Raw genomic sequence first — 25,064 nt, 5'->3', positions numbered from 1 at the left:
AGGGCTGCTTCAGGGAAACCTGGATGAGCCCACTGGTCCATGCCAGCATTACAGGTGGCACTGGGACATGCCATTCCAGTGGTGTAGCATCGGATAACCTGACTTGTTGCCACGTGCATTAATAATCTACCTTTCAGAAGAGTAACCCACTCAAGTATCACTGCATTTTGCCAAGAAAAATCTTATCTTAAAATACTGAAAACAAGCAAGAAACACCAATTTTACGGATGGGTGAAGGGGGGCCTGGGAGGGTTGGAAAAGCTCCACATGCAACAGCCCTGGTAAGCTGGATCCAGTCATCAAGCTGAATGTAAAAGAAAATTCTTTCTATTGACTGAGAAAGTTTATTTTTCTGATGTTCTTGCAACAGAGCACGCTCACTTTAATTGAGATAAATTTAACTCTGTTCTCAGCATCATGGCTCACTCAAATCACAGGTTCCTGTCGGAGGGTGATGGTGAAATAACAAATTGGCATAATAAAGTTCTGCTTAAACAGACTGATGCCTTCCCTGGGTGCTCACTCCTCAAGACCACCAAAAGAAAAACATTTTCTGCTGGCTGGCAGAGGGTGCTCAGTTAATACCAATAACTCCTTATCAGGCCATGTTTCTGCTGCTGCCTTTTCACTTCCCCACGCCCAGGGAACCTGGTTCTAAGGCAGACATTCATTCCAAGGGCTCTGCCTGCCTTTAGTGCATGTCACAAAGGACTAAGAGTATATTTACTAAGAAATGGGTTTTGTTGTTGTTTTTAAAGGGAGGGTGTAGCTGAGGATCTCCAAAAGAGGCTTTGTTATTGACAGAGGGCAAACAAGCAAAACACCCCAGCAATAGGAATTCTCCTTTGGAAACTGGCTGAACTAATTCTCAGGTTATCAAATTAAGCATTCCTAAGTAAAACCGACATCTAAGACAAGAGAAGGCTTTTAAATGAAGATGAATTGGACAAACATCCTTTTATAGTTCATTACACTCTCCAAGTGAGCAAAACTCGGCTGCAAATAACCATTCTGAGAAAGAGCAGGAGGATATACAGCCTGTCGAGCCAGCTATGATTGCTTCACTACAGACTCTCTAATTCAGGAGGAATTTGTGTGTTTTCTCCATTTTTAGCTCACTGAGACTGTTCAAGAATTTTAAACCAGCATCCAATGCTGTGACTCGACTGTGCTGAGAGCTGCTGCACCCTCATGGACAGGGGGACACCCCAACTCTCAGCTCTGCAGCAGGAAGGTTTTTGGAAGGTAGATGCTTATATAGCAACTCCCACTTTTCAAAAGCCACAACACAAGTGTTATTTAAAATCTTACCCTCTATTTATGCCAAGAACCACCCAGAGGCAGATTTCTGTGCACTCCCTGCAATCACAGACATTAAAGGGACACTGCTGTTCAACCAGCTCACAATACACAACCACAACACCTCCTACACAGCCAGGCTGGTTCTCTTTGTGGCTGTCCAACCCAGCTGGGCACTCACATGAGTACTGCAAATCCACAGACACAGGAAAACTCTAAGCCATTTCTGTCTTCAGCTGCAAAATATTTCTGCTTTGAGTTGCTTCACTGCCTCAGAAAAAGGGAAATTGCTTCCAACGAGTTTTTCTCCCAAATCTAATATCCTAATATAATGATCTGTACAAACACAGGCAAAATTCAAGTGTAGATAATGTGCACTCAGTTAGACACCACAGGCCCAATCTTCAGGCTCAGATCATCCATAAAGATGGTTAAGAAATTTTCCCTTTCTTTTTTCCTAATTACATAGTGTACATAAAGCATAAATATGTGCAGTTTGGATTTAAATTGTTCACAGGCTCCCTAGAGTAAAATAATTTTTAAACACTGACAGTGTTTAAAATGTATCTAACCAGCACTGACACCTTTATGCTAGCATTTAGAAAGGAAGAAATACATTACAGAGAAGTTACTTTTATCAAATTTAATTTGGATTATAAATTTCTGCAATAAATAAAAGCTCAGCAAGTCACATTGAGATTTTTTTTCACTGGGGTATTTATTATTTTGTCACATTCAGAATACCGCCTTAGAGACAATAAAACAAACATGGTTTTATAGACTATCTCTTATGTAAATAGCAACACTGATATAAAATAAAGACAAGGGGATATTTTCCTACAACCATCAGACAGATGCAGAAGATTTGGTGCTCTGGAAATTGAGCATTGGAGGTCCTGGGAGAGGTGAAGTACCTGGAGCCACAGTGGGTGCCAGGAGCCCCAGCCTGGTGCCACTTCAGCCACTGCACACAAAGGGACAGAGGGACAGGCAGGACAAACCCTTCAGCAGAGCTGTTTGGTGCCTCACCCAGTGCTGGAGCATTTTAGCAAGACTGGCCTTTAGGCAGCTGTAATTAGGGCCCAGGTTTCAGAGCCCACTGAGGATTTTGTGCTTTACAGCACAGCCTGGGGTGCCCAGCCCAACACCATCCCAGCAGCAATGCAGAGAGGGCAAGCACAGCCCAGCTCCTCAGAGCTGCTTTAAAGAAATACTGATGCCACTGCTGCAAAGCCATTCCAAAGAATCCTTTAAAGGAATCTCTTCCTCCATTTGGCATTCACATGAAAGCTCTCCTAATACAACATTGCTCTAATTAATTTTTTAAAACAGATTGAACACAGGATAAAGTTTTTATAAGAAAAGATGCAGACTGAACATGAGAGTTCCTTTTGATCAATAAAAAAAAAAGAGATAAGCAAAAAGCAGCATGTTCCTAGGACCAGAACAGCACAGAGGGAACCAGTTCCATCGTGCCACACCTGCACCATTTCCCTTAAAGCCAGAGGCACCCAGGAGCCTGTGCCAGGGTCCCCCCAGGAGCAGCTAGAGCATGGCTGGGGCAACACTGAGCAGAGTAAAGCACACACTGTGCTGCTTACACCGTGTCAGGACAACGGCGTGACAGGCCCCAGGGAACCCTGCTGAACATCTCTATTACCTCCTGTCGTTAGAAATTCAGGAACTCACCTGCCCACTGATGCAAAACAAAGAAAATTGGACTTACTACCACAGCCTTTTAGGGAGAGTTTATTTTAATAGAACTGATTTCTGGACTCATCTTAATGTTCTCCATTTCTTTAGCATGATAATGAGACGGAGATGTGATACAAAGCCTGTTTGCATGGATCACTTTATTCTCCTGAGGCCAGATTGCCTTTTCATGCTATCACAGAAATAGTCAGGAACTGACCCTGTCAGGGCTTTCCAGACTAATCTTCACAGCAGCCAGGACTGCCCACAGGTATCAACTGCAGTCTCCAGAAGAAGCAGATGAGACAGAGATTAGCTCACTTTCCAAAACTGAAAAATTAAGTCACTGGCATGAGCCACAGACTCAGACCTCTACCCAGAACCTCCCATTCCAGCTTTCTCTCAATAAGAAGAATTAAACAAACTTCACTTTCACACTGCAAATGAAAATTTCTAAACTTCTCCTAAATCCATTGAAGCATAACTGTGTATTTTATTACATAAACCTGCAATTTTATTACATAACCTACAGAAACCAAACCTAGCTCAGCAAGTCCGTTGAATAAACCCCAGACCACAATTTCCCCCTCACCATTATCCATCCAAGATGAGCAACACAAGGCAGATAAAGTGACCAGAACTGTCAGCAGGTGTGTGAATTGCTCTGGGGTTGGCTGACAGGTGAGCCCCTGCTCTCCACCTGTGCCAGGAAAGCAGCCACTGCCACACATGTCCAGCCATGCCACTGCCCATTCCTTGTCCTCAGGAGGGAGAACAAGCAGCTGTGCCCAGCTCAGCAGCTCTGCCAGAGAAAGGAGCTGCTCAGTCCCAGCCAGGGCCTCAGAGAGCTCTGCAGGGACAGCACCTCCCTCCTGGCCTTGGGAGAACACCTGAGTCCCACCTGAGCTGCCAGGTCAGTCCCAAAGCAGGGGATTTGGGTTTCAAGCTCTCATGTTTTTGCAATTTCCTTCCACTTTCCCTTGGCTTGCTGCAGGAGTTCAGGATGGATCCTAGGCATATGTGAGAGCCACTCACACCTCTTCAGCTTTTGACAATATTCACCCTCTGTAGAACTGAGCTGAGCAATGAACTGGCACAAAACCTTAAGCATCACTGGCAGTATTTAAAGTTTCTTCCATAGTCTATTTTGTTTCCCAACAAAATGGGAAAGGCAGTGTTACCAGGAGCAGGAGGGACTGACCATTCAGCTCAGTGTAAGGTCCCACAGTAATAGTAGCTTTATTCCACAGCAGATCTCTGTTAAAGCAGTTTTCCAGGGTAGAGAGTTAAAAATATAAAAAGGGGAAAAAAAAGTAACTTCAAAAGCAATGCAGTTTATTTCTGCAATGCCTGATGTTCATCCAGTCACACTTCAGTGCTCAGAGCCATGAAAACACTGCTTTTGAGGTGACATTTGTAGTTGCCTCATTACTCTTTTCAAAAGAGTTTTGCATCAGAGTAAGAGCTTCAAACAACAGACTCTACAGGAGTAAAATAACTTATTAACAGCACATGAAATGGAATTGCCAGGAGCTGCTGATACCAAAACAAGCAGGACAAGCGTGCCCTCAACAGCCAGCTGTGACAGGAGCAGCAGGCTGGACACCCAGAGCTGAAAGCTGTGAAGATGGGTGCTGAGCCCTTCCCTCCTCCCTGCAGGTACTTTTCAGACACTGGCTGTCCATTCTCCATTGCAATAAGAAGGATCTGGAAGCACACCTACCTTCGTGTTCTTTTTCAGTTGTTCCAACTTTCTTTATCTTTTTGGGTGATTTCATGAAGAGAGGGAAGATGGTTCTCAGCCCAAGGATGTCGACAAACTTGTGACAGTTGTCTGTGCCCTCAGGTCCAATCATGGCATGGTCCAGCACCTTCAGGGCACTGCTGCGGGAAATCTTCTTCTCTCTGTGAAAAGAGGCAAATTAAATTGTACAGAGACATGAGGAGCTTTGGAGCACCCTGCTTTAAAGAGACAAGGAAAGGAACACGACAAGGACAAGATGAAGAGTCTGAACACAAACTCTAAGCGAGATTTCTCTTCTAGGAGCCAAAACATTGTATGAACAGTAACTCTTTTCAAAACTGTGGCTGAGAATGTTGTCTTGGTTATTTCTTTTTTAATGTCTTTTATTTCTTTTTATTTTCTATTTTTATTTCATTTTATGTATTTTATTATCATGGTTTTATTTTCTTATTTCTTGGCTACTGAAGAAGGTATTTTTCTCACTCCTTTACAAACAGTGACACAAAACAGAAGGGGAGACTGGGTTGGATACAAAAGGTAAATACTATCTCCAAAAAGATCAGGATTTCAATCTAATAACAGTTTAATTTAATAAAGGAGTAAGTTTGGTGAGCACAGCTGGGTCAGTTTCAATGAAATCCCATCACCAGGAGCCACACAATGGAAGGAGGCTGACAGACTCTGGGCTGTTCTGCTTTAATGCCAGTTCAGAATGCTGATGGTGGAAACTCAAACCAGTAACACAGGGATGCCCAAAAAAGGATCTCCAGCTGCCCTGTACCTCACAAACCAAACCAGAGGAATTTATAATCCTTCCAGGGGAGAACTGAAAGTGAACTGAAAAACTGCTCAATAATACAGCCCAGACCAAGTGAGTATCAGTAGGAGCTAACATGAGCTTGGTGAACATAAGCCACCAGTGTCCCCAAAGGCCAGCCTAGGAGGACATTCCCTCCAGGACAGGACAGTCACAAGGCTCACCACCTTTCACCCCAAGCACATGCCAATCTCCTGAGCCACCAGGACCCCATGTCCATCAGCAAGAGCTCCTCAAAGCTTCCAGAGAGCTGTGGAAAACAACTTCTCTGCAGAGACCCGACTTCATGAGCCCCCTAACAACAGGCAAACTAAAACACCTATATCTGAACACATCAGCCTGAAAGAAACTGACCCTGCCCAGTGCAGCCCCAGCACTTCTGACCCCATGGTGGGAGGGCAGAGTGTGGAGCTGGACCCTGAGTTCCCCCAGCAATCAAGGGCTGTGCAGGAGGGTGGTTTGGCACCCCCTCATCCCCACTACAGAGAGCTAAAAATAAAGTACTCCTTAGGCCAGATGACACCAGAAATGTTTTCAGGGGAAGTAATTGCATATTGATCAGCATTTAGGAAGGCTGTGCAGGGCTGAGCTCTGGAATATTCATTGGGTTTAAGTTCAGGCTTTTAGAGATCAATAGCTGCTTGCCTGGACTGTCTGGAGTTGATTTTATTTGAAATATTTATTCTGCCAGAGGGCAAGCAGTTTATCTTAGTCTCATCTGTGCTCATTGAAGGAACTTTTAGCTGAACACTAATTCACAGGCAAGCAAACATGAGAATCACCATATACAGAGGGGCCTCAGTGCTCATGGAAACTCTGAATTACAACTTTATTCACTGACTATTGTATTCCTCCTTTTAACACCTTTACATCTGAGGCAATTCTTTTGATACATTTTTTTTAAAGAGGTGCTGACATTATTTGTACTTTACACATTAGCAGAACACAGCCTTTAACTTTCCAAATACCAGTAAAAGCAGAACACTAGATTTCCTGGGAAAGTGTGCATAAAATGGTTCCATTTAATTAACCAGAAGATTTAGTAAAGAGACAGCTTATGTTTCCAGGGGCCATTAGGAACAGCAGGACAAGAAAACATAAAAATATTTTAATAATCATAAAAAAATCTGGCCTGAAATAGCTACAGAAAAGCTTTGGGGAGCCATAGGGAGTTGCCTGGTTTCACCTTGTTTTCTGTACAGGCGACAAAAGCTTTTATTGAGGGTCAAGAAAAGTCCCAGCATAGCTGCAGGACAGAACATTTTGTGGCCCAAGTGCTGCAGGTCCCCATCAGCTCCCTGGGCTCTATTTGTCTCTGTGCATACACATGCTCCTCAGTTCATAGCTGGGAAAGCCACACATCATTTTCCCTGAGCAACAGAGAACGTCCCTGACACATCCCCCGGGAGTGACACGGCTGCATCTCCTCAAACCCCACACAGCTCTACAGCCAAAGCAATAACTGCCTGTCAGTGCACCAGGAGCTGACAGCACAAGCCTGTTTTCCTCTCTTTTGGCTAAACTGCAGTTAGGTTTCTAAGGCAAGACTGAGGGAATGAGCACTAAGAAGTACTTTCTGAACTAAAAAGAAAATTTAATTTAATTCTAAGGGACATTTCTAAACTTTCTGCTGGTGGCTGCTGCCTTGATAAACCACCTTGTTTTTGATAAAGATGTGCATACAATAAACAAGCTTCCCTTGGTGCAAAGATGTAAATTAAATAATTATATATAGCCTTGCTCTCATTCTACTTCCAAATTTCCTCCTTCACTCCTGCTGTCACCAACTTCATCCCTCTTTACCTGCTCTTCTCCCAGACCCTCTGCTCACGTCCCATGCACCTGCTTGGTGAAGCCCCAATTCCTTCAGGGCCAGCTGAAGTCCCAGACCACAGCACAAGTCCAGGACATGCACATAAGGCATATCAGCCACACTGGGCTCATTTTCAGGCATTATCACTGACCCCTCATAAACCAGGAGAAGTTCAAATGATACAACATTGCCTTTTGCTGTTGGCTACACATTTTAAGGCTCAGTACAACAGAAACCATGCTGTTCTCATGACTATCTGTAGGAATATCATGAGCACATTAAATGCTCATTGAAAGCTGCTGCAGCTCTCTGCAGGTGTGTGTGCACAACCATCAATAATGGAACGACTTGGCTGGATGGATCGGGCAGCACCAGACACAGAATGCTGTGTTCCCTACGACAGTAATGGAGATTCAAGCCTGATATCTTTATTCTCACACAGCTTATCTATCTCACATCGTGTCAATACACTTTCAACTTTGCCTATTTGTCCTTTCATCTGCACACAGGCTGTGGTACAGTGATTAACCACCTCCAAAGTAAAACCAAAAAATAACAGATCTCTGCCCCCGGCCTTCAGAGGACACCAACAGGAGAGAAAAATACTCTGCCTTGTTTGTGGGCAAGGTGGTCAATCACAACTGAAAGGCATGTCTGCTCTCTGCTGTTTATCATGAAGGTATCAAGAAGATACAGATGTACAGCTTCAGATCACAACTATCCACATTCACTCCCTATTTACAACAATAGATTGTGGTCACCTAAGTTGCTCTGTCCAAGAAAAACTGAGCAACTGTGAGAGCTTCTAAGCACTACAACTAGATTAGAAGAGTTTAAAAAATATAAAATAATCAGCTGTCAGTACAGTACATACCTGTGGACAGTAGTGACAGAAGCTTCTAGAACAAATTCTGTAAATTGTTAGTTTTTTTCCACTGTCACTTTACCAATCCCACCCAAACTGTAGAATCCACAGATTGAAGCCTTGGAAACTCTGTCTATCAGACTTTGTCCCTCCCAACCCCTTTGCAACTACTATGGGGGGCAAAATGCTGCCAAGGAGAAATTTTGCTCTTGTCATAATTTTCCAGCTGGAGTCCTGTGCAGAGAGTGGTAAACAGTAGAGTCAAAAAATGGGTAAAAAGCTCTTAAAAATCCAAATACTGAATCCCACCCACATGGCACAAGAACTCCAACTAATTAGTTCTGCAAGGCTGGTTTAGCAGCTTAGGACTCCAGGCAGAGGGAGGCCTCCCTCCCGTTCTTAGTTTTGGAGCTTTTCCTTAATTAGCCTCAAGAAAATCCAGTGTTCCTATTTGAATAATCCATGTTGGGTTATTTATTCAGTTCCCTGCTGCCACACATTCCCCAGCCCTGAGCTGCAGGAGCTCAGCATTCCTGGCTGGTGTTTGCTAACTCACCAGCACACAGCCTGGCACTCTGGGGACAGCCAGACAGAGCCTGCTGTGCCCTCCTGCAGCTCTGGGGAGCCAGACAGCCCAGCAGACACAACTGGTGCCAGGCCAGCAAGGAAAAGTGGAGAGAGAGCAGAGAAGCCCCAGAGATTCAGGGTGTGACAAAGCACAGCACAAGAAATGCAAACTTATGCCCCATTCACAAAAGTAATTTTTGTATCAGCATCCACAAAAATTCAGCAGCTCAGAGGCTACACAATACAGCGGAGCCTGAGCTGGGGAACAAAAGGAAAAATGTTTTCCCTGGAGACATCCTAAGGTCCTCTCCTGCCCTCACAGAGGTTGTTTAAATCCTCAGAGGGTTTACTTGACCTACAGCATTCTCTATGGCAGACACCCAGATGAAAGATCTGCAACTTTCCAGCAGCCACTGTGGTAACCTCAGTTCTTAGGAAATAAAAACAAAGAGTGGAGATTCCATGTCTGAGAAAATCCAACTTACTTACCTGCTGGAAAAAAACAGAAAGAAAAGACAGACAAATATCCTAACACAAAAGTTTTAAAACAAAACCACAAATATCTAGCTGGAATATGTATTGGCACATCAAAAGCAGGAAGGAAATCACAAGGCTAATGAGGTACCTGAGCATCAGGTTCATCAGCTGCAGACCCTCACCCTTCAGGAAGCGATCACGGTTGGAGCTGAGCATTAGGCAGGAGCAAAGGGAGTCAAACAGGTTCTCCATCATTTCCTGTTCCTCTGCTGTACTTGGATTGTGTCGTTTAAACACCTGAAGGACAAAGAAAGCAAAATTACCCCCAGATGTTGGGCTGTGCTGTTGCAGAACACACATGAAGAGTTTGCACCAAAAGCTCCAGCACCTGACAGGGGTCAGCCACGGACAGGTCACTGCTGCATCCTCTGCAGCTGCTGCCCTTTGCTGCCCTCACTGTGCACCCACAAATGTGCAACAGCCTGGTGCAGGGTTTAAAGGATAATACACAAGGGGAAGGGCAAATTCACACTCAAGTATGTGAATAACCTGATTACCACAGGTTCCTACACAATTCATTCCTGAGGGTGCTGCAGGCAGCACTTCCTGAAGAAACAGAGGTGAGCTAGCAACACACTGCCTTCAGCCAGCTCAAACATGGGCAGCCCTGTGCTTGGAGTGCAGCATGCTGAGGATGGACCAATTCCTGCCTACCTCCAACTCTCCATGAAACTATACTGTAATAATTTAACTTCCATGCACCTCAGCATTAACATCTTTACAAAAGGGATTTATTTATCTCACTGACCATGGATGACACACCACATGAAAGGCATTTGGGGACCATGCCTCACCAAGTATGAAGCACTGCTAGGACAGCACCCCAGATATTTTCCACTCTTCTCACCCAGCCCAGCAGTCTCCTGATGGAAGAGAAGGCATGTGGGAATTACTCACAGATAACTGCTGAAGCAGCACATCGATCCCATCCAGCTCCCCAAGCAATTCTCTGTTGTCTAGACGGAGGTGGGGGGAAGGGGGAAAAGAGAGAGAAAAATGAAGCTAAGTGTCAGATTTTACAGCCATCTAACACTGATACATCAGCAAACAAAATCAATACAGCTTGACAGAGCACAAAAGCTGCAGAGAAAGAGAGGGTGGAGATGAGGGAGCACATGGGGGAGAGTTAAGGCAGCAAAGGAGAGCTGGAGGCAGAAAAGGGTTGCTGTGATCTGAGAGAAGCCTGGATTCTGCCCTCACTGACAGAGATATGGCAGGCATGGCTCACCATCATTATTCTGGAGCAGAATCGCCAGCACCTCACTGCAGTACAGCTTGTTGGCATCAAAAGGCATCTTAGCCTGTGGGGGAAGAACAAGAGACCCATCAGGGCACGGCCCTCAGCATCTCATTGATTTGAAGAACACATTAATCAAATCACCAAATGTATGAGCAGCACATAAAATAAAACACATCTGCAGTAATTCTGCAGCTTTCCTCAGTGACAGAACAGTAACAATTCTGATTCAGGGGTGATAGGAGGTACATGTGGGTTCATGCACACATGTAGAAGGTCCAATGTGATTCTTCACATGGTCCTACATCAGTAGGTTGGGCCAAGTTGGCTCAAAACCCCTAAGAACAGTCTCCAGTTGTTTGCCACACACAATCTCTTTCCTGTGATATATTTTCCACAATGTTAAGTGGGTGCATGGCACTCATCTCTGTTCTGGACGTCAGTGCCTGTCAGCAAAACCAGAATTTCAGAACATACATCCCAATAACATCATGTAGTAACTGCCAGAGTTTCCTGTGAGGATCAGAGTGTCACAGTCAGAAGAACATTGTCTGCACAATCACATAACTTCCATTTCAGATATTCCCTCCATCTTCAAATATGCTAAAAAAGTCATCATGAAATGAAAATGCTGAATTTGAACCCCCAAAAAAATCCCTAGAGTAGATTCTGAACTGGATCCAATGTTTTTGCACGCTGCCAAAGCTGCTTCGTCTACAGAAACAGACTGAACATTAACCAATTAGATAATAATGCAACCTGTTTTACTGAGAGATTCATAAAATAAAGCAAATTTAAAAATCATTAGTTACCAGCTATTTATACTCCACTGTTCAAGAAGGGAAAAAGCAGAAGTCCTAGGCTTAAAACATAGCAAAAATTAAAAACTCACCCAGTTCTTTCCCCAAACACACAACTCCCTGCAGCATGGTGGACAGTCCTGCCTATGCAGGGCTGCTGGGCCAATCATCCACCCTTCTGCCATGGAACAAAGCATGGTGTGCAAGCACTAGGCAACACATGGAAACATGTAAAGCAGGAAGAACCCAAACACCACCAAGTATTGACTTTAAATAAAGCTTTTCATTCCAAAAGATCCCCAACCACTGTGCAGAGGATGGCATTTACAGCAGCCAGGTGACACCTCCAGGCAGACCATGAGGGAGAGGGGAAGGTGCTCAGTGCTGTACAGCCCTGCCAGCTTCTGCCATGGGGTGACCAACTGCTGCCCTGCAAATCCTGGGAAACAACATTCTGATCTCCTAAGACTGCACACATCATCAAACCCTGCTTGTGTTTGCAGAAGTGAGCTATGGGCTCTCCACCTGAGCTTTCTGATGCAGCTCTGACAGTCACAATACAATTATAAGACCTGAAATGCTGTCAGGAAACAGAAAGTCATGCTCTGTGCTGTGTGCCAGATGTCCTCATCACTGCTCAGACAGAACCCTGATCTTAAAACTTATCTCAGAGACATTCCACAGCAGCTCTACCCAGCTGCTGAGATCCTGGGTTAATCCCAAACACATCTGTCAGGGAGAGAGATTCAAGACCAAGCACTGCCAAGAGCCAAAGCACCTGGAGAGGGGTTTGTTAGCTACCCACAACCCTGTACAGGCAAGATCCTACATCCCAAATCCAGGGATAACACAGCCAAGGAACACATCAGACACACCCTACATAAGCTTGGAATGCCATTGAGCATTCATGTTCTGTGGCACCAAGCAGAGGAATCCTAGCTGGGATTATTTTGCTTTCCCAAGTTTTTCAGTCTTTCAGCTGCCACAGCAATTCCAAGGCAGGCAGCAGTATCTACCTGCCAAGACTAAAATTAACTTCACTTTTTATTTTTAAGCAAAGAACATAATTATCTTACTACCTGTAGTGAGAAATTACAGATTACTTCTGCTAACAAGGATGTGAAGTGCACAGAGGGGTACCTGCACTTACACAGCTAATGGAGAATTTCTGCAACTCAGAGGCTTTCTAATCATGCACACATTTAAGCATGGAAGTGCTAATGCCTTACTGACAGGTTAGAGAACAGTCAGAATTTCTTTGCTATATTTCCTTTACTATTTCTATGAGAGAGCTGAACTATCCATTCTTTTTCTACAGCATTTTCCAGTGAATGTTTAGGCATTTTTTCACACAGAGTTAAAGCATGTAACTTGCTGTCAAAGGATGCAGAGTATGAAAAGCAGCTTTTAATTTAAAAGGCAATTAGCTGAGTTCAAAGCAAAAGCCACTCCCAGCAGGAATTAAACACAGACATCACTTAAAACTCAGAAATTGTTAGAAATGTGGGAAGCAAAGGCCAGAAAATGGTTAATATTAGTGTCCCCTCTCACTGGTCAGCTTTCATAGTCCTACAGATCTCACACATGGAAATTCAACATATATGAATCATATGAAAAGATAAAAGAGACAATTTCTACTGCAAGACATTTATAAAGACAAAACCTAAGTGTGTCTCTTTAAACTAAAACTGCTGAGGACATTGACCCTGAACCATGACTTTTTGTCCTTAACTGGGCTTCTACAAGACACACAAGCACAACTGGCTTTTCTTAACCTAATTTTTGTGCTAACTGGTCTGTAGAAGTGAGAAACCAGCTCACCTTCAGCCTCTTGAGCAGCCACTGCATGAGGCCCTGCTGTGCAGCCTCCGTGCACATCTCCGGCCTGAACTCTGCCATGTTCTCCACGATTCCTGGCAAGAAAGACACAGAAAACAGATGGTTCTCCCCAGCAAAAATTACAAATCTCATGTTTCCAGTCTCTCTCATTTTTACAGTCCTGGGAGATTACAATCTCAAAGGAGTGCAAGGAGTGGGGTGATGGTGTGACTGCCAACAGTGGGACCGCCCTGCAATGGTTCTGTGCTGCGCAAAGATCAGGCAGCAGAGGGCCACTTATGTCCTTCCATGAATTGCAAATGTTTTACTACCTGAAAGTTAAATATATTGTTAAAACAGAAACAAAGTATAGCTCACAGATATGTTCATAATAAATACATGGACAGTGGAGCACTTTCCTGGAGGTTTTTAAAAGTTGTGTAGATGTGGCACTTTGGGACATGGTTTCGTGGTGGCCTTGGCTGTGCTGGGTTAAGAGCTGGACTCAGTGACCTTAGAGAGCTTTACCAACCCAAACAGTTCTGTGATTTCCTCTGGTGCAGTGCAGTGATCCATGTATCTGCACCTCCCAACACAGCTGGTTTGGGAAGAGACACCTTTCATGCAGCCATGGGACAAAAGACAAACTCTGGCTCCAGGGACGAGTGATTCCCAGCTGTGCTTGAAGAAAAGCTGTACCAGATCCTGTACTGCAGTGCTGGCAGTCCAAGAGAAAAAGAGGAGGGGGGAAAGGAAGGGGTAACTCACACCCCTTGGTACAAACCACAGAAAGAAGCATTGGGCTGTGCAGCAGCCACTTACCCAGGGTGTTGTGGACACCATCAGCCTCCTCCTTCACACTTTCATCCAGGCGCTCTAAATTCTGCACCAACAAGGCCACGACCTGGCCCTCCACCTAAATCCCCAGGGTCATGGAAAAGATAAAGAGATAAGAAACAAGAATGAAGAGAAGAAGACAAAGGAAAGACCCTGCCAGACATGACCAGAAGACAAGAACAACCCTGCTGTAAAATCTCAGAGGAAGCAAAGGAATCATCATGTAAATCTGTCACTATGTGTTCCCTAATTAATGAAACAACTTCTGTGTTTCAGATTAAACAGAAAACCATCACGAGGGAAACATGCACCTTGTCACAGTCTTATTTCCTGAACCAGCCTGATTAATAATCCCTCAGAATTCTGAAGCATGAGGCTCACAAACCAATGTGGATAGGAGAACTGTCAGCTCTGCAAGCAGCTGGTCACAGCTGGTCACTGCTGCCTGCCTACATTGCTGCTGGACCTTCCACCTAACAGGTACAAAAAGCTGATAGAACAATGCTCACACACAGATCCAAACCCAAGAGTTGAACTGTCACCAGCTGAAGTCCTGCAGGTAAATCCTCTCAAGATGAATGCACCAAGTTGACTTCCATGAGTTAAGGAAAACTAGAGAGGCAGGGGGGAGTCCCTGAATCACAGAGCTCCCACCCGAAATAAGTCTTTAAAACTGGAATTGGAAAGAGTTCCAGCTTGACTCTGGCAAACTTTCCATTGTGGATGTGAGCTTGGAACAGTTAAACAAAATAACATTATCAATTCAAACAGTCTTAACCAGCTTTGGGCCCAGCAAATATGTGGACAAAACACATATATGGGCTGCTGCAGAAAACAAGGCAACAATCTTCAGATAGCCTCCAACCTTTTACCTACTTTCTTTAAAAAAAAAAAAAAAAGTAATCTAAAAAGCAGATATCTAAACATTTCTCCCAAGATAGGCCTGACCTGTTTCTTTCAAGCAGGACAATGAAACCTCTAAACATGGCTATTATCAGTGAGCTGGTGACAATGAAAACAGAAAGAACTTCACTTGATTTACTACCTCTCCACATATTTTATAGAAAACATCTTCTCTAGCAGCTCCTCTCTCCCATTTCCTTCACCCAGCAATCTCCCCAGGGAGGCAGAGTAATTAACAACAGCCCAGAGGCCAGCTGGAGGAACTGGGCTCTGGGCACTGTCATTAACCTCTGGAAGGTAACATTCTAGTGACTGGACAAGGATTGTAGGAGAAAACAGAGCAGCCAAACAAAGCAAACAAAAGAAAAACTGTAATTTCCTGTCTTCCAAATTCAACACAATAGTTACAGAAGCAGACACAGACACAGCCATAGCAATGCTCAAAGGCAGCAATTCACCAGCTCCAAGGTAGGACAGAGCTGTAAAACTCATGTTTGGCTGGGCATCACCTCTCTGGGGGGTTTGTATTCCCCTTCTGCAGCTGGGGAGCAGGAGGCATCCACCAGAAACAGCAGGAAAAGCAGAAATCCACCCCCAGAGAGGCCGAGAGGCACTCAGAGGGCTAAGTGTGCAAGGAACACTTAACACCAACCAATGCATCTGCCACCCACCTAAGTCATTTTCGGGGTTGGTTAACTCTCTGTGCCAAAAGAGATCCTTACTTCTGTACCCTCCTCCACCCTTAAAGTTTATTTGCTCTGCTACATGAAAACTTTCAAGTTTTTACTTCTTGTTAAAAAAAAAAACCCACCGTCACCAACAGATACTGCAGTTCAAGCCCAGATTTTTAGGCTTGAAACAAGAGTTACTGGGCAGAAGACAACCAGTCTCCTGTGCAAGAGGTGAGACTGAAAGATCACAGGGGCATCACTGTCCTTTGGGTAACAAACTTCAGTTCTCCATTAGTGAACCCAGGTCACTTTTTCACAGGAGAGAAGGGAAATGCAAACAAAGCTCCTGTTTTCAATGGGGCACTATCCAAGCCACAAATATTATTACTTCATTCTCCTTCCCTGCACCAAAAAATCCCCTAGCCTACACAAGTTTTGCAATATGACAGTGCTCCTTCCAAAAAAGAAGTGGTGCAACAATGTGCAAATGGTGCAACCACCCACTCTCCAAACTCTGGCATTTCATCAAAAACAGCCATCATGGTCTCAGGTTCAGAACAGGCTTCTCCTGGCTATCTCCATCACAATGCTGGCAGCAAAGACACCCAGACACAGCTGCGAACTGCAGGATGGGACAGTGCTCATTGCTGGGCTGAGGCAGATGTTGAGGCACTGAAATAATCTGGGGTTTCCTACTTACAAGAGCATCTATGAGGACTTCAGCTCCTTCTTCACTCTCATGGAGAGTATCAATATCAGTGAGCTCTTGCAGCAAGTCAACCACAGCTATGGAAACATGTACTGGGTGTTAAGGACAACCAACAGGGAGGCAAATGCATTTAGTATCAATAGCAGATGGCTCTTAGGCCAATGTGTTCATGACATGACCCCAAAGCAGCTGGCAATACATTACCAGGGAGGTGATAAAATGCATTACAATCACAGCAGCAGGGCACAGGGTACCAGACACTAGAGCACACAGACTACTGCAGCAGACCTTCCCCAGAAGTGCTAAACTTAGGGAATCTGAACAATTAGGAATGATAAATACAAATGTGATTCTGTGCTTACTGTATCAGGCAATTTACTGTTTCTTCATGGTAGTTACTTATTTTTTTCAAACATGCTGGAGTTGGTCTAAGGAGGCACCATCTTGCATTGTCAAGACTGAACACATGCAAAGAGAAATGAGTTAAAATAATGTGATTTGGGTATTGTGCTCTCAGTGATAGCCCTGCTAACCTGATACACACACACACACCTAACGAGGGCAGCGCCAGCAGCAGGAGCATCACCCCCCTCTGCCCAGCCCAATTAGGGCAGCACACTCCTCAAACCACAGCCCTCACAGGAACAGCAGAGCTTCTGCCAGCCCAATTTTCACTCATTAACTCTGGGCTGCATAACACACAGCTCCCCTGCCTGCTGCACAGCTCCCTTGTACGACAAGACGTATTCCAGCTCATTAGACCCACTTCCCTATTCTCTCAGACACACTGATCAATCCTGCCTGCGTCCCAAGGGCAGAGCAGGAGACGTGGTTGTCTCAATGTCCTAAATAACCACTCTGTGATGGATCTCTCTCAAGTGCCCAGGCTGACAAAGCTGCTCCCAGGTCTCCTATTTGTGCATTTGTTCAGAAACACAAGCAGCAACAGGAAAAGTATTTTCATCTGTATTTTCTTAGTGAGGTTCAGCCTCACTGGGGCTGCCTGGAGAGGTAAACTCTGCAAGAGAGAGCCTGGACCTTCTGCTGGACAAGCTGCAGGAGAGTCACCAGCATGTCACTTCAGGCAAGTGTCACCTCAGCAGAGTGTCACTCCAGTGACAAAGGCTAATCACACACTACAGTGCACCAGCAAGAGCAAAACCAGCAAGTCAACAGAAGGAATTCTTATCTTCTGCTTGGCGCTCATGGAGCAACTTGCAGAATATTTTGTTCAGCTTTGGGCTCTCCCACTAAAAGAGAGGCTTTGACATACTGTGCTTGGGAGAGCAGAGGACCACTGAGGTGGTCTGGGGGTTAATACAGGATGGATGAGGACAAATTGAGGGAATGGGGTTTCATCAGCTCGTGGGAGGGGAAGCTCAGGGAGGAATCAGTTGAAGATTTCTGCTGTCTCCTGAGTGCTACAAAGATAACTGAACCAAGTTCTTTTGAGAGTGCACAGCAAAGAATTCAGCAGAGTTCATCATGCAGGGCATTCCTGTCTGGGAAGTTTCTGCTGGGGCTTGCAGTGAGAGTATCAGCTGTCCCATAAAATTTAGGAGATAGTAAAATAAAGCCTCGCTTGAAGCTTTCATGTCTTTCATTAATAAAATCTTGTTGGTGATCATCTTTCATTCACATGTTTTGTGTAAAACTGTATGAATCATTCAGCAGATTATTTGCTCCCCCTGGACATTGTTTTTGTCTCCTTGCATTAGTCACTCAAGACACCACAATTAAATCACATCTGAAGAGCCATTTGTTTAGTTCTCTCCTTGCAGTACTCATTTTATAAAATATTTTCCCATTTGTTTTAACAAAACATCATTCGAAAACCTGAGCTGTATCAATCCAGTTTTATGTCTAGATGCTTCATTTCAATAGTGCTTCTACCCTGTATGTGAGCAGCAGCAGCCTCTGCTTCCAACGGAGCTCAAAACACTTCAGCAGTTTTGTAACACAAGATATATCTTTCCCAAAATTGCAGTTCTCAGGCCAAATTCCTACTCATAAATTCATTGACAGGCAAGTTGCAAACCAAATAAAAAGAGTTCACACTGGAAACCCTGACAAATCTTTGACAGCAGCAGTGATCCCAGCACAAAGCTTTCCATGGCAGACAGGATAAAGCAAGCTATACTCTGGTACACTTTATCTGGAAAACAGCTCTGCTATCCCAGTCAATATTCCCACTGTTCCTTTTTTCCCTATGAATGAGAAATTCAGTATAAAAGCATATAGTACAAACAAGTCTGTGGTGTCTGGTATAAAATAAATAATTAAACTACAGTAACCACGAAATTGGATTTGCATGGGAGGAGCTTCCCCCTGTACAACATAAATTGTTAACAGTTATTTGAGAGCCATTTCCTTGCAGATCTTGGATAAGGGAAGCTGTGGGGTTTACTGTGTTGCAGGGACTAGCATTCACCACATCAAGGTTCCACCTGATGCAAGTCAAAATACCCAAACACAGTGCTCGCTAATATAAACTGGCATGCAATAAAATATTTATGTTTTGGTTTTAGCTTCTGATCACTGCACCCACTTAGAAAGAATGAATTATGAATTCTCAATAGATGGTGCTATAAAGAAAAGTGCTAAAAAAGAAATCCAAGATCTGTGCATCAGACCACAACATGCAGCACTAACAGGCCTTTTCACATTGTATATTCCAAAACACCTCAGGAAAGCTGGTAAGTGTTATCTCCTGCTTTACACATAAAGAAGCAAATAATAAATTACCTTCCTAAGGCCATGGATCAATAAAAATGGGAAAAGGATTGCCTGAGTCCCAAATCGACACGCAGTGCCCTTTCCACAGGGCTTCACTGCTCCCTCCAGCCACAGATATTTTCAGGACACAGACATGCAATCTCCCAAGTCATGTAACAATTTTTCAGCTTAATCTGCTGTAGAATATTTTACAAGCAAAGAGGTGTGAGGTCTGCTTTTACAGACTACACAGTGGTGAGCTGGGCATAGTGCCAGCTCCCAGCTGACAGCTAAGCATCAAGGCACCAGGATACTCAAAAAATGGCATTGGTTTTGATCAACACTACATAAATAGGAAGCTCCTTCTCAGATGCCCTCAGAGCTCCAGAGGTACAAGAGCCAGGTGCACAGAGGGATCAGAATCACTGACATTGGACCTCAGTGAGCATGGAAATGGAATTGTCTCTGGATATGTATTTAACTAGAGGGGTCACCCACAGCCTTGAGGTCTGTGCACACCCAACTAAAGGTAGGGGCACATGAAGAGGGCATATTTACAAACTAAGGTGAAGCATGTGGTGAGCTAGTCCATGACAAACAGCTGACAGCCTGACAGCTCAGTTCTCAGCAAGAAGGGGCAAAACAGTTTAATTTTCACTGGGGCTATTCCAAAGTTTGCAGTCTGAGATTATTGCTGCTAAGCCCAGGCCTTCACTTCTCCTGTGCTGCTCATCTGCTCACACTCTTAACACTGCCACTCAAAACTAGATGAAAGGGTCATAAAACAAGAAAGGAGAATAACAGCACTGAAAAAAATTCAGAATCAATAGTATTTGAACAAAGACAGCTTTCACTGGGAAAAAAATGAAAAACCAACACATAAATTCAGTGTGGTGGGAAGACGAGAAAAACATCAACAGGAGCCTGAGAAAGAGGATATGAGAGATTACAGAAAAGTCCGTAGAAAGCCTCTCCCATGAGAGCTGCTTTAACAACTGAAGGATATCTGTGTTGTCATGTCCCAGCAGCCCAAGCAGAGACTGCACAGCGTTCAGCTCCACCAGCAGGTGATACAGGCCGGGCATCGTCGCAATCACGTGCATTTCCTGAATGATGTCATTTAAATCCAGCTCTGACTCCATAAACCTGAGGCAAGACAAAAAAAGGTAACAAAAAGGCAAGAAGAGGCCACTACCTTCCAGGAGATGCCACATAGGACTTGTCACCCCAGATGCACATGGCACCAGCATTTCTATCCTCCCTGTCCTACACCTGCCCCTTGAAGTTTAATCCTGGAGAGCATAAACATTTCTACTGTATAATTTACATAGAGTAAATAAGCAGATTTGTTCCAATTTTGTAAATCAGTTCTAGAATTTCAAGAAGAAATTAAAATCAAGATGCTGCAGCCACACATGAGAAAACTTGCTTTTAAAATAAATTCTGCAGAGCGCTGCACTTTCCCTAGCTAGCACATATTAGTATGTGGGTTGTATGAGTCTGAACTCCATAAATATAATCTGGGTAAGGGAAAGGACAGCAAACTGGACAAAAAATAATGGCACTGAACTGTAGGAAGAAATCCCTGTAATGTGAATAACAGAACATCTAGAAGGGAGGAAGAGGCTTCAAGGACACAAACACACATCTGGGTCTCGGAGCCCATCCAGCTGTTCTGCTCACCACAGCACTAGGTAACATGAAATGATTTCCTCCCCACACAGACCTCTGGCTGGTATGCAAGCACACACCTTCACATCAGATGATGGAATGAAATCTTTAATTATTGCTGATGATGGTTTTTGTGCTGCCAGCCATATATTGGCCGCACCAGAGTCTCAACAAAGCCATTTTTAATTAACAAAGTCAGTTTCAAATAATATTTAGAAAAACTACAAGACAATAACTGCTGTTACATAAGCCTTATGTAACTGAAAACATCTCTATATTCCAGCAATTGATTTAGGCTTACACCTAAAATCAAAGGAAAAAAAGTTAAGTACAGTCTTACTTCTCTGGATTATCAGGAAACTTGATCCGCAGCTCCTGGTTTTTGTAGGATCTCTTCTCAAAGGTAAGAATCATCTTCTTCACTGAACTTTCATCCAAAGGTTCCTCCTGACCAAATCAGAAAAGGCAGAAAAATGAGCTTTGGATGGCTGGAGAAATATCAGCAATGTGGTGGGACTGCAGCCAGGCCCAGAGCCCTGGGAATTCCAGCCAGCTTTGGAATCTCCCTGCAGAGAGCTGCCAAACACCTCACATGCCATCACTACTGACTCCAGCTCAGACCTCGAGCTGCTCTTTCACACCTGTTATAACCTGGCACCACCAGTTCATATCGAGGTTTTTTTGCTTCTGACATAGAGCAAACCTGCACTCACAGCCTGTGCCCACAGAGAGCTTCTCCACGGAAGTCCCTTGTTGTGCTATTGTTTTTTTGAAGGCTACATTTAACTGCCCTGAAGTTATGTTCTTCCACATTTTCCTCACTTGGATAAGCTTTCACTGTTATCTTAAAGCCTTTTCCTAAAGAAAAAAAATAAATCAATATTCTACTCTAGTATTTTCTCTTTATTTTGTAAATGCTCCTAAGGTGTTTCTCAGCTGGAGTTGTATATTTACTGTACAGCAGCAATACAACCTCGGCTGCCTCCCTGACACCTACAAACATTTTCCTTTGTTTATGGCTTTAATGCACTTCTTTTATTAAAAAATTGATGATATAGATTTCCCTGTGTAACCTCTTCCCTCTCCTCTGACTGTGTTACAACCACTATTTAAGAGAAGCTCTTAAAACAAAAACCAAACCAGACACCCTCCGATCTTTAGCCAAGTGCCCTTCAGGATTAAATCAAGAGCTGCTGCTGGTGTTGCAGATTCTTTGGTCAGTGACTCTAAGCAGCAATCTGGTATGAGACAGAAAACCTCCATTTCTTCAGCAAACTCCATTACAATAACAACACTAGCCCCAGCCTTCAGTTATGATTGGATTTCCTCCGTTCCTTTGCCCAACCTGTCTCTTGCCATCCCCCTCATGTCATCACCCCATTCAGCCAATCAATACTACAGTGCCCAAAGCACATTCTTCTTGCACTGGGATTTCAACCCACACATGCTGACACTGCTTCCTTCTGTTCCCTTTGATTCTTTGCTTCCTCTAACACATATCACTATGATATCTCCATTAGGATCTGCTTTATATCTTGTATTGAATTTGCATTCAGTATTGCAGTGTCCTACAGATTAGCTTCTTCACATCAAATTTACTGGGACAAAGCACATTTCAATGGCACTTATATTAACTGCAGTCCAAAGTAATAAACAAGAGATTTGAGTTCTAAAGCCTGGACTTTCAGCCTTTAAAATGTCTGGCTGGAAGGACTCCACTTGACAAAGATGAGGGACTGGCACACTGCAGGAATCCACAAGACTCCAGCCAGTCAGGAGGACTCCTCTTTTCTCGATCCATCCTCCCTGGAGCTGAAATGCTACAGAAATCCTGCATTATCTTTCTCTGCTATCAGCAACAACTGTCATGGCAATAGCTCAACATCAAAAAAAGAGGGAGATTCTTAAAGACGGATGCTGGCAATGCTGTATACAAAGGACAATGATATTTTACAAAGCTACACGATTCTGCAGTGGTGAATATCACTTGTTTTTTTATCAAACAGGACACAGGCAGCAGGAAGCAAATATCTTCTAGATTTATACCAATCCATGTGTCACATTTATAAAGTGATCTTTTCCCTGGCCCTTGGCAGAAAGGCCAATGCAGCATTGGATTTCTGTCTCCAAGGCTTGAAATCATTTACCCTTGACAGCTGCCACCCCCCTCCTCTGACCCAAGACCTTTCTTGTACAGAAGAATGTTTGTTTATTTGCTGCTGCTGCTGCACAGCTACAAAGAGTGGGAGAAGCTGCATGGTTGGGGGCACTGATGAGAACAATCGTCAGGAAATTGGTTAGAACACAGAAACTGTTTCCTAAAAATATACTTTAGAAGGTGATCTGGGTATTCTCAGACCAAACAGAGATTAGACTTGAAAGCCTTCTCCCTTTTGTCCCCACTTTAAATCCTCAGCTGATATATTTGAGAAATTTGAAATTAATGAACACCCCGCAGGGCAGGAAAGCAAACCCACAACCTGAAGCTGTACGAGCACAGAAAAATCACGTTAAGCCTCACCACCTACATGGCAAGAAATGGGAATCACAGAGAAGGGATTTAGTGTTTGGTTATTTCCACTGCCTCTCCTTTCCCAGAGGACTTACTTCCTCATCTTCCTCTTCTCCATCCCTCTCAATTATCTGAAGGAGTTTCTTCTTCTCGTCATCAGTTTCTTCCAGGGCAGCAGACTCCTCTTCCCTGTGACGGCCATGCTCTCGGGCACTGGCTTGTTTCCGACGTGCTTTGATTTCCTCTTCCTCTTCATCACGGGGTCTTTTTGTCCCTCTGTTAGGCTGAAGTCACAGAAATAAAAGGTGAATGAATATAAGTGTTTAGTGACCCTTGCAAACCAGAATACCAATATTACAAACCATACTGAGGAAATTCTTACAAGTTTAAAAGATTTGCTTACACGACACTTAACAACTCTGAAAACTGGAAAGGAAATTAATTTAGTGAAGTGGAACATCACATGAGTAGATGAATGCCTCTGCCAAGAGCTGTGTCAACATCCTACCTTCTTTGATCTATGAACACAATTCACGGGAAAATATCTTCATAGACAGCAAGGACAAGGAGTGCACAGACAAGGAGTGGCCAAGCAGCCCTGCTCAGTGGGGCACAGCTGCCCATCAAGGAACCCCAATCTGCTGACTCAGCTCAGACAACCCCACATTTCACAGCCAGCAGACTGATATGCTCAGCAGACAGCAGGGAATGATAATTTTTTACCCACAATGTATACAAGACTATATTGAATTCCTGTGTGCCTCCCATTTCACCCCCATCCTTCTGTCTGAAGTTTGCTGACAAGTAAAAGCAGAATCAGCCCAACTCAGAGTAGGTAGGACAAGGAGGACTGCTGCTTGCTGCAGCTCTGCAGGGGCTTGGCACAGGATTAAACAGTGCCCAAAACATCATGGTTTGCTTGGAACAACCTATTATTTTATTCCACTATTTCTAGTTGATTGTCAAAATTAAAGGTAATTTGCCAAGGGCAAGAAGAAGTCCATTAATCCTAATCCCATGTTTTCATTCAGGCAGAAAGGGATAAAAGCATTTACAACAGAAGAAAAAACTTTCCCTTCAAAAGCTACAAGGACATTAAATTTGGTCTCTCACATTTTTGAAGGACAACCAAGCTGGAACAGGAGTACTCTATGCTCTATAACTACAGCAAAACAAAGCTTAATTCTTTACTATTTAAGAGGAGTGTATGTTGCAAGAATAATAAAATAATAACAAAAATACTTTTACTTTACATCACTGCTCAAGTCCCCTGGTAGTTGATTTTGTAACCTCATTAGGTCTAACACATGTCCATCTTAATTTATAAAACATCACCTGGCAGGCAGCCCCTGCTCTTCTGCTCTGTGTGACCCTTTGTCTAAAATGGCAAAAGTCACACCAGGCTTCCATGAACACAGGCTCTGCTTTCATGTGGGACTGAGATCCTTCTCATGTTTGATCCAAAGAAAGGTGCAGATGAAATATGCGACAGCGTCATTCTCCTGCCAGGTCTGGCACTAGTGTGAGCATCAAGATGGAATTTCCACCTTCCTGGCAGGTTGGGAACTTTTGGGCTGCAGAAGGTAATAAACCTTCCAGGCTCCCAAGGGAATCCAGCTGTGGTTCCAGTTCTGCCACGCACTGCACCAGTGGCACAGCCCAATGACAAGCTGGTAAATCATCTGCTCTGGAGAAAATGCTGCTTTCAGGAGACATAAAAAAATACCACCCACCCCCCCCCCCCCCCCAGCCCCAAAAAGCACATGAGGAGTTAATTATAGTTAAGAAGCAGGCCAGACAGCAGCCTGGCTGGGATCACCTTTTTACAGGGTTACCACCTTGTCACCACTTCAGGGA

At 44.0% G+C, this 25,064-nt stretch overlaps 1 protein-coding gene across 1 annotated transcript in view; it reads right to left on the bottom strand.

The window, feature by feature from the left end:
• Positions 1–25,064, bottom strand: part of CTNNBL1 (catenin beta like 1) — a 47,348-nt gene that overhangs the window by 16,336 nt on the left and 5,948 nt on the right. Inside the window, exons 2-11 of the mRNA XM_071446678.1 lie at positions 23,303–23,491; positions 21,036–21,142; positions 20,031–20,170; positions 16,301–16,398; positions 14,012–14,105; positions 13,193–13,284; positions 10,563–10,635; positions 10,232–10,290; positions 9,423–9,571; positions 4,715–4,896 (exon numbers count right to left, since the gene is read on the bottom strand). Coding sequence (XP_071302779.1) covers positions 4,715–4,896; positions 9,423–9,571; positions 10,232–10,290; positions 10,563–10,635; positions 13,193–13,284; positions 14,012–14,105; positions 16,301–16,398; positions 20,031–20,170; positions 21,036–21,142; positions 23,303–23,491 — 1,183 coding nt within the window. The remainder of the gene's footprint in view (positions 1–4,714; positions 4,897–9,422; positions 9,572–10,231; positions 10,291–10,562; positions 10,636–13,192; positions 13,285–14,011; positions 14,106–16,300; positions 16,399–20,030; positions 20,171–21,035; positions 21,143–23,302; positions 23,492–25,064) is intronic.

Source organism: Agelaius tricolor, unplaced genomic scaffold (genome assembly GCF_023055355.1).
Source record: "Agelaius tricolor isolate 1412-34295 unplaced genomic scaffold, bAgeTri1.0.p SCAF_23, whole genome shotgun sequence".
Taxonomy (NCBI): Eukaryota; Metazoa; Chordata; class Aves; order Passeriformes; family Icteridae; genus Agelaius; species Agelaius tricolor.
This window is presented reverse-complemented; position numbering and strand designations above follow the sequence as displayed.